The sequence below is a fragment of the Oncorhynchus keta genome, chromosome 8 (assembly GCF_023373465.1).
Source record: "Oncorhynchus keta strain PuntledgeMale-10-30-2019 chromosome 8, Oket_V2, whole genome shotgun sequence".
NCBI lineage: Eukaryota > Metazoa > Chordata > Actinopteri > Salmoniformes > Salmonidae > Oncorhynchus > Oncorhynchus keta.
Window position 1 is genome coordinate 41,286,943 of NC_068428.1, and position 10,457 is coordinate 41,297,399.

Here is a 10,457-nt window from a genome sequence, read left to right on the forward strand (position 1 = left end):
ACCTGATTTAGTTTTTTAGTTTTTTACATTGAAAATCATATTGGGTGTATCCAAAATGGCACCCTATTCCCTATATAGTGCACTACTATAGACCAGAGCCCTATTCCCTATATAGTGCACTACTTTAGACCAGAGCCCTATTCCCTATGTAGTGCACTACTATAGACCAGAGCCCTATTCCCTATATAGTGCACTACTTTAGACCAGAGCCCTATTGCCTATGTAGTGCACTACTATAGACCAGAGCCCTATTCCCTATATAGTGCACTACTTTAGACCAGAGCCCTATTCCCTATATAGTGCACTATAGACCAGAGCCCTATTGCCTATGTAGTGCACTACTATAGACCAGAGCCCTATTCCCTATATAGTGCACTACTATAGACCAGAGCCCTATTCCCTATATAGTGCAATACTATAGACCAGAGCCCTATTCCCTATATAGTGCACTACTATAGACCAGAGCCCTATTCCACTAGGGTGGCAGGGTAGCGGTTAGAGTGTTGGACTAGTAACCGAAAGGTTGCAAGTTCGAATCTCTGAGCTGACAAGGTATAAATCTGTCATTCTGCCCCTGAACAGGCAGTTAACCCACTGTTCCCAGGCCGTCATTGAAAAATAAGAATTTGTTCTTAACTGACTTGCCTAGTAAAATAAATGTAAAATAAAAAATATAGACCAGGGTCCTATTCCCTATATAGTGCACTACTCTGGCCTGAGCACCTTGATCCTGGTCAAAAGTAGTGCACTGTAGGGGAATATAGAGCCATTTGGGAGGCTAGCAATATTGACATGTCTATACTGAAAAAGAATGCAGGTCCACTACAAATGAGAATTCAGCTGAACATCGTTTCCACTTCCACTGCATGGCCAAAAAAAATAGATAGTTCCAGCCATATGTTGTATTTTGTTACTCAAAAATGTTGTAAAACATAAAATAGATGAAGGTTGTGGCCTTTAAAAAATAATAATATTGATTTGGCAAAACTGAACGGTTGGATCTCTACTTTTATAAGAGGATTTTGACCTTCTGTACCCTGTCCCATTTGTATTATTTAACCAGGCAAGTCGGTTAAGAACAAATTCTTATTTTCAATGATGACTGCCTTGTTCAGGGGCAGAACGACAGATTTGTACCCTGTCAGCCCAGGGATTCGAGCCAGCAACCTTTTCAGTTACTGGCCCAAAGCGCTAACCACTAGGCTACCCTGCCGCCCAACTTAGTCAGGAAGCAGAGAAGAATACACGGTTTAAGAACAGCTGAATTGGTGTCTAAAATAGGTCAAAACTGTGTTTTAAATGTTTTTGTATTCAACGGTCCAAAGACTGACATAATAATAGTAATGTAGTAAAAAAAAAAGTAAGCAGACTAAAAGATCGATATGTCCATGTGTAGTAAACATATTGAGTGAAACGCCTGTCGAGTACTTACCTCAAGGACACTCCAGGACAACCACACCTTGAGTGTACAGGGCGAATGTGTGTGTGTCTGTCCGTCAGTCATATTATCATGATACTGCACCCATCTCGTTGCGCATTTTTACGAACGGTCAGTAAAAGAGCCATTTTTGCACCCTGTCCTGTGACGAACAAACACCAAACCATTGTTTGATGTAGATGGTGAACCGTGTGACTGGGTGACATCTAGCGGCAGAGAGATGGTACTGCAGCGTGTCATTGAAAAGCCGAGAGAAAACGGGCTCCATTTTGTGTCCTTCTCGCAGTAAAAGCAGCAAGACAATCCCTCCGAAGGAAGGAAAAAAAACCAACACAAAGGTATATTAACAATTGTACAATTTTTAAATGGACGAAAACTCATTTTAACAGCATTATTGCACTAGTATTGCCAGTAGGGAAACAATGTTTTAACAATCTAGTTTGTTTATCTTGCGTTTGCAAAATGCAATCACAAGGCCCCCCCTAAAAAATGCACAATGTCTGTGTCGCAGCTCACAATAAACGCTCGGTTTTAAAACCTCTCCGGGATGAGTATACGCGGTTTATCACGTTTTTAGGCATCTAAAATAGTGTATACTTTTATTTTAAACTCCTAATTTGTGTACTATATAATTCTAGTTAGCTAAAATTGCTAATGTTGTGGGTGTAGCATTTAACTAAGCATAAAATATTTATGGTGTCGTTTGAGTTTCTTACAACATTCCTTCCACATAGTGGGTGTTTTTTGTTGTTTTTTTGTTTCAAAACGTGTCATTTTAGGGAATTATTTTAAAATGATACATTTGATTTACTCTGTTTTCGGATAGACATCTTTTACAGGCAGAATGAGTGGCTGCCGCATATTTGTCGGCCGGTTGAACCCGTCCGCCAGAGAGAAGGACGTAGAGAGATTCTTCAAAGGATACGGCCGCATCCGAGACATCGACCTCAAGAGGGGCTTTGGTTTTGTGGTAAAGTACACACACACACACACCTACACCATGTCATTTCACACTGCGTTGTTCTTTGCCCCAGGTTAAGGAGGCAGTTAGGTCTTGGCTAAGTGCAGTGTGGACTCGCATACAGGTTTTAGTTTTTGGGGGTCAGTATACACACCATGAGGCACATATCTGAACCCTCAATAACGACCTCTACTTACTAGATAATTGATACCATAAGGTAGTTGCATGGTTTAGAAAACCTTGTAGACAGGAGGTCTAGAATAGATAGTCTGAATGTTATAATCTGTTCTTCAGGAGTTTGATGATCCTAGGGATGCTGAGGATGCAGTTTATGAGTTGGACGGCAAGGAGCTCTGCAATGAGAGGTAAAGCAGCATCTCTGTTCATGAAGGACATTTACACATCACCACGTTGGCTCACGTATCAATAAATAGTCCTGGGTTATTATAACAGCATTCCATAACCTGTTCTGTGTCTTAAGGCCTCTTCTTTTCTTTCTTTTTTCTCTCTCTCAGGGTGACCATTGAGCATGCTCGTGTGCGCCTGCGTGGTGGGCGAGGACGTGGTGGTGACAGAGGGGGAGGAGGAGGAGGAGGCCGCTTCCCAGATCGCTATGGCCGTGGCTCCCAGGATAGTCGGAGGTACATGGACTTAAATATTATCAGCTAGCCTCTCTTACAATTCTCAGTGTGGACTACCCACACTAGTCGCTAAACAAATAGATTTCAGAAGACCGTACACAGTCCCTTTTTTTTTTACAAGAGGAAATTTTAGACAAAATATCCCCAAGGAGAGAAAAACAACATTATTGAACCAACTTCAAAACTCTGCTTTCTGTGTTTGGCTTTCATAGTTTGTTTGTTCATCCCCTGAGGCACGCATACACAAAGTACACGCATACACAATGTACACGCATACACAATGTACACGCATACACAATGTACACGCATACACAATGTACATGCATACACAATGTACACGCATACACAATGTACATGCATACACAATGTACATGCATACACAATGTACACGCATACACAATGTACACGCATACACAATGTACATGCATACACAATGTACACGCATACACAATGTACACGCATACACAATGTACACGCATACACAATGTACACGCATACACAATGTAAATGCATACACAATGTACACGCATACACAATGTACACAATGTACATACACAATGTACACGCATACACAATGTACACGCATACACAATGTACACACAATGTACACGCATACACAATGTACACGCATACACAATGTACACGCATACACAATGTACACGCATACACAATGTACACGCATACACAATGTAAATGCATACACAATGTACACGCATACACAATGTACACGCATACACAATGTACACGCATACACAATGTACACGCATACACAATGTACACGCATACACAATGTAAATGCATACACAATGTACACGCATACACAATGTACACGCATACACAATGTACACGCATACACAATGTACACGCATACACAATGTACATGCATACACAATGTACACGCATACACAATGTACACGCATACACAATGTACACGCACGCATACACAATGTACACGCATACACAATGTACACGCATACACAATGTACATACACAATGTACACGCATACACAATGTACACAATGTACGCATACACAATGTACACGCATACACAATGTACACGCATACACAATGTACACGCATACACAATGTACACGCATACACAATGTACATGCATACACAATGTACACGCATACACAATGTACACGCATACACAATGTACACGCATACACAATGTACACGCATACACAATGTACATGCATACACAATGTACACGCATACACAATGTACACGCATACACAATGTACACGCATACACAATGTACACGCATACACAATGTACACGCATACACAATGTACACGCATACACAATGTACACGCATACACAATGTACACGCATACACAATGTACACGCATACACAATGTACACGCATACACAATGTACACGCATACACAATGTACACGCATACACAATGTACACGCATACACAATGTACACGCATACACAATGTACACGCATACACAATGTACACGCATGCATATAACAGGTGATAGAAATATCGACGCCGGTACCAGAATTTTAAAATAAAAAGTATGTTTTAATAATACTTTCCTGTGGATATTTTGTCTCAAATTTCCATAAGGACCAACCAACCAAGTGGACCACCGGCAGAGTAAGTTCAAAGGACAGTTTGTTCAACATTCTGTCGACACGAGGCGCCTTTCGGAAATGTGCAATGGATATAAATCTAGGTCAGCAAACTATCAGCTCAGTGGGAGGGGCAACACTGTTGTCATTGACTCTAATCCCGGTGGTTTTATTTGATATTTCTAGTCAGAATCGTGGGTCTGAATATAGAAAATCTGAATAGGCGTGTCGATCTAGGATCAGTTTCCCATTGTCCATTCATTATAGTTTAACATCCTTAACAGACCCTAGATTTGCACTTGAGGTGCTTGTGTTCTCTCTCTCCCACTACAACGAAAAGTAATAAGCTACTAGTCAGGATGAACTCCAAGCTTCAGCTAGGACGGAACTAGCTGTGGATGACTCACCAATGGGTTTTAGCCCACTGTTATGGAACCACGGTTCTAGATTATCTGCAAGGTTTTCATACTTTTCTCTCTCTCCCGCCACAGTAGGAATCCTCCTCCGATGCGTACGGAGAACCGCCTCATCGTGGAGAACCTGTCATCTCGCGTCAGCTGGCAGGTGAGTTCCTTACCTGGGCGTGTCTGCTCATCTACCGTACCTGCCTGTTAGTAACAACACCAGGTGCTGAGTAATCAGAGGGAGAGGGTGACAATGCTCAGCTTTATACCTTATCTTCACTAGTAATGATCTCAAGGCAACTGCCTGGTTCACTCCAGGTAAAGAAGTTCAGTCATGTTTTTTTTCCCTACGTTTATTTGAGAGAATGTAATAATATTTTAATGGGCTGAGAGCACATGCATATGAAAATCAGCAGCACTAGCCAAATGTGTTGTTGGTCTCATTTCTCCTTTACAAGTGATTTGAAATAATAAGAGGCTATGTACTGAGAGCTCATCTAGCTCTCTCCTGAGAGCTTCCAGTGAAAATAACCAGCCATATATATTTACTGCTTCTAAAGAATACGGTTTGATTAGATACAAAGGAGGGGGAAAAACAAAACTAATTTGTCTTGTTTATTTATTTTATTTTAACCAATTCTTCACCCCTTTATTTGCCAGCCTGACTGTTGTGTCGTATGGACGAGAGCGCTTCTTATGGTGGAGTTAACCCAATCAGGGTCCCTCTCTCTGGGTTGAGCCATGTCGTGCCAGCCAGAGTGCCTGTCGGCCTACTCCTAGTTGGTATCCTCCTGCTGGTCGTATGAGTGCTCCCTCCCTCGCTTGGTTGGGGGTGAGGTCCCACCCCCCCCCTGGGTCCCACTACCCACTCTGCTCTAGAAGCACTGGCGTGGCCGGGGACCACTTCGCTCGCACTCGCTGCCCCCCCCCTGGTGGTTGGGGGGGTTCAACGGCGGGAGCGCTGTGCTGACAGAGAGGGAGAGATCGCAAACAGAGAGGCAGATGGGCAGAAAGAGAGGAAAGAGTCGATGATGGTGTTGATGGTGGCTGTTGGCCTGATCGATGGTGGTTCGTAAATTTGAGAGGCTTCAATCGATCCATACAACCCCCTCCCCTCACCCCCCCATCCCCCCCATCCCCGTGTGCTGTGATTCCGTCCGTACATCGTGAGCGGTGCCCAGAGGTGGATAAAAATCTGCTGAGCGAGGTCACGAGAGGTCAAGGTTGGATGACGAGGTGCGATCAAGGTGGTTATGATGGTATGGTGGACTAGGAGAGTCTGCTGCGGCCCGCTCCAAGGGGGGTCTCAGGTATTGGTTTCCTCTCTTCCTCTGTACTGAGCCTGAGAGGGGGAGGGGCGGGGTGCCGAGCCCTGGACATGGTACCCATCCCAGGCGTTAGGGGGCAGGGAGCCCTTTGCCCTCGGCTCCTAGCTAGCAAGAGACAACCTTATTCAACATGCTGCTCAACACTGCTCCTATACATTCAGTATGTTCTATTTGAACTGTTCTATGTAGTTTAAAGTGAGTGGGGTCCAAGAATATACTTTTAATTCAAAAGATTATATTTTTTTATATCAACCTGACATCTTTTTGTCTTTATCTTCCTCTATTTTACAGACCCAATTTAGAGTTTTTTTATGTACTTCCAGGAAGATTTTTTATTCACATTTCCTTTTGCCAAGCTCTTTTCGCCTCGAAGGAGTTTCTTAAGTGTGTGACATTTTCCAAACCGTTTCTGTCCATTTGGCTTGTCCCGTACATCAACATGCACATAGACACCTAACTGGTAAATGGAACAACTACTTAACACAATGACTTTGGACCAGGCAGCTAGTAATTCTGCTGTGATCTCTGAGGTTCTTGGACCCCTCTCGTCGTCTCTGTTAGTCTCTGTAGTTCTTCCTATGATATCTAACCTTTTTTTTTTCTCTCGTTGGTGAATATGATACATTATGATGACAGTGTTGTCCTGTTCCGGTCCTAACTTGGCCTGTCGTTGTGTAGGACCTGAAGGATTTCATGAGACAGGCTGGGGAAGTCACGTTTGCGGATGCCCATCGCCCCAAGCTCAACGAAGGGTAAGAATAATAAAATACTGTTCTTTCTCTACGTGTAATCTCACAAACATCCACCTACTCCTAAAACGTTTTACATTCAACCCACCACGTCAGTTGTATTCCACTCACCTGTTGTTTTTGTCATGTCGGTCTTCAGAGTGGTTGAGTTCGCTTCTTACAGCGACCTGAAAAACGCCCTTGAGAAGCTGTCTGGCAAGGAGATCAATGGAAGGAAAATCAAGCTGATCGAGGCAGCTAAGAAGAGGTGAGTCTGGAGAAAAAGCCCTTCTAGATGTTTCTACTAGTGTTTCCTCTAAGGAACTGAGGAGCTGTGTCAGTAAATTGATGATACGGTTGGTTTCACCGTTTCCCCTCTTCCTCTTCCTCCAGGGGTTCCAGGAGTCGTTCCCGCTCTGAGAGCTCTTCTCGTTCTCGCTCTCGTAACCGGTCCCCGTCCCGCTCCAGGACCCCTCGTCGTTCCAGGTCCCACTCCCCCAAAGCCCGCTCCCCCAAGAGGGACTACAAACGCTCTCGTTCTCGTTCCCACAGCGGCTCCCCAGCGCCCCGTGCTGCTGCCCCTGGCTCCCCTCCCCCGAGGGCCAAAGAGACCTCTTCCTCCTCCTCTAAACGGGCCTCTAAGCCCAGCAAGTCTGCCTCCCCCCACTCCCCTCCCCCTGCACAGCGTGCACCTTCCAGGTCTCCTTCCAGGTCTCGTGGCTCTCGCTCTCCGTCTACAGACAGCCGCCACTGAGTACTGAGAACACCTAGCGCAGGAGTATACACATTTTTAAAATAAACACACACCTCGTACATAAATACTCCCATTCAGACAAAACAGGACAGGGCAGGAACTGTTTTACCCAGCGGTACTTGCCTGGTGTCCCTGTATTTTCCCCTCCATGTTTCCTCCCTCCGCTCTTCTCTTCTGACATAGCCGATCTTTGACCTACTTTTGTATGGTGAGTGTTCTCTGTGAAAGCGTGGCTCTTGCTGTGAACGCAATGAGGGCTTCGTTTTCAATTTGAGCATCAAGTCTAAAACCTTCTGGGGGTTTTGGTTAGTATTTTTATTTGTAATAATGGATGTAATTCTTGGTAAGGTATTACATTATATATTTTTTATCATTCAACGCTCCCCCCTCTACCGGATTTTGTTTGTCAGCTCTGATATCATGAGCTGTTGAGAATTCAAGTCCCGTTGCATGATGGCTATGAATATGATTGGCTAAGGTTTTGGGTCGAACCATTCTGGGGGGGTTGATTAGTTTTATGCTGTGATTTATTTCATTGAACTTCATTCTTCTTTTTTGGGGGGGTGGGGGTTTATCAGATTGTGACCTGTTTATTTGGGGGGGGGCAGATTGTGACCTGTTTTTTTGTGGCGGCAATAAAGGTCCTCGTTTAAGACGTCTGGTGAAAACATTGTGGCCGGCTGCGTTATTATTTAACCCGTTTTGTATTGAAGGTTTTAACGGAGTGGTTGTCTGTCTGTACTCTTTGTTTCTATAAAGCATTATACACGTTTCCTTTCGCAAGGTAATGAAGCGTCGACACAACCTAGAGAATAGTTTGGAAGATAAACTATTTTTAATGCTAAATGACGTTTTTTTTTTTTTTCTCCGTGTTCAATATGAGGGTTGTAAATTTGTACTTTAATTGAAAAAGAACAAGACACAGCAAACGACAAATGAAAACAGTTTTAAAATAAAGCGTCCAAGGCATTTTGTATGTCAGAACGTGAGAATAAAGTTAAACTTCCACAAAGAGTTGTGCCACTGTTTGTAAAAAGTTCTTAGTCATGGATTTAGATTATATTTTTATTGTTTGAAACGTTCAGTATTAAAACGTCACTTATTACAATGTTTTCCTATAGCTTGTGCACACAGACATGCTGCACTAGCTTGCCTTGATCATAAATACACGTGGACTACAGACAGTACGTACTTTTAATTACCAATTTCATTCCGGAAATGTGTCATACAGTAGTCAATTGGCGCAATCGCTCCACCTGTTCAAGACGACTGCAGCCGTGCCTCACCATCAATGGAGACTCCGCTTGTAAATGAAGTTACTGGGGGTCTTTTCAAGTCGACTGTACATATCGTAATGGTTCATGGTAAATAATCAGACTGATGTGATTGTTTCTGGATGCTCAGAGAGAAATACTGATCATTCGGAGAGAGACTGATTATTCGGAGAGAGACTGATTATTCGGAGAGATACTGATCAATCGGAGAGATACTGATCAATCGGAGAGATACTGATCAATCGGAGAGATACTGATCAATCGTAGAGATACTGATCAATCGGAGAGATACTGATCAATCGGAGAGATACTGATCAATCGGAGAGAAATGCTGATCATTCAGATGCTGATCATTCTACTGATCATTCAGAGAAATACTGATCAATCGGAGAGATACTGATCAATCGGAGAGATACTGATCAATCGGAGAGAAATGCTGATCAATCGGAGAGATACTGATCAATCGGAGAGAAATGCTGATCAATCGGAGAGATACTGATCAATCGGAGAGAAATGCTGATCATTCGGAGAGAAATACTGATCATTCGGAGAGAAATACTGATCATTCGGAGAGAAATACTGATCATTCGGAGAGAAATACTGATCATTCGGAGAGAGATACTGATCATTCGGAGAGAAATACTGATCATTCGGAGAGAAATACTGATCATTCGGAGAGAAATACTGATCATTCGGAGAGAAATACTGATCATTCGGAGAGAAATACTGATCATTCGGAGAGAGATACTGATCATTCGGAGAGAAATACTGATCATTCAGAGCATGAATTCCAGAACATTCTGTGACCGTTAGGGATCCCTGTTAGTTCAGCCGATGCAGCAGCCACTCTGCCTGGGCTACAAAAACATTAATGCACTTACATGATAACACAGTACATCATAGTTACATTCTGCATTGTACATATGTGGTGTATAATACCACCATACAACAATATTACAATGTTTGTGTGCATGTGTCTGTACCTTTGTGTGTGTCTCTTCACAGTCCCCGCCCGCTGTTCCATAAGGTGTATTTTTACCTGTTTTTAAATCTAATTTTACTACTTGCATCAGTTACCTGATGTGGAATAGAGTTCCATGTGGTCATGACTCGATGTAGTACTGTCCACCTCCCATAGTCTGTTCTGGACTTGGGGACTGTGAAGAGACCTCTGGTGGCATGTCTTGTGGGGTATGTATGGGTGTCAGTAGTTTAGACAGACAACTTCTAGCCTTGATTTTCACTCTTGATACCATATTTACAATCTTTCACCTTTTAATGTGTATAGTGTTACATACTAGGTGTTGTCCAATGAATTCCTGTAATTTACATTTACATTTAAGTCA

At 43.1% G+C, this 10,457-nt stretch overlaps 1 protein-coding gene across 5 annotated transcripts; it reads left to right on the top strand.

Moving 5' to 3' along the window:
- The first annotated feature begins 1,610 nt into the window (after positions 1-1,610).
- Positions 1,611-8,348, top strand: srsf5b (serine and arginine rich splicing factor 5b). 5 transcript variants are annotated; one of them, XM_035764013.2, is made up of 9 exons: positions 1,611-1,776; positions 2,265-2,408; positions 2,694-2,764; positions 2,915-3,040; positions 4,619-4,648; positions 5,115-5,187; positions 7,034-7,107; positions 7,244-7,351; positions 7,486-8,348. In XM_035764013.2, exons 2-9 carry the CDS (start codon positions 2,283-2,285, stop codon positions 7,835-7,837), a joined length of 960 nt encoding a protein of 319 aa, XP_035619906.1. In that variant the 5' UTR covers positions 1,611-1,776; positions 2,265-2,282; the 3' UTR covers positions 7,838-8,348. The 5 variants fall into 5 exon arrangements, with proteins under 5 accessions (XP_035619906.1, XP_035619905.1, XP_035619909.1 ...); XM_035764012.2 differs by having other exon boundaries at positions 7,477-8,344; XM_035764016.2 differs by lacking the exon at positions 4,619-4,648 and having other exon boundaries at positions 5,118-5,187.
- Positions 8,349-10,457: the final 2,109 nt, after the last annotated feature.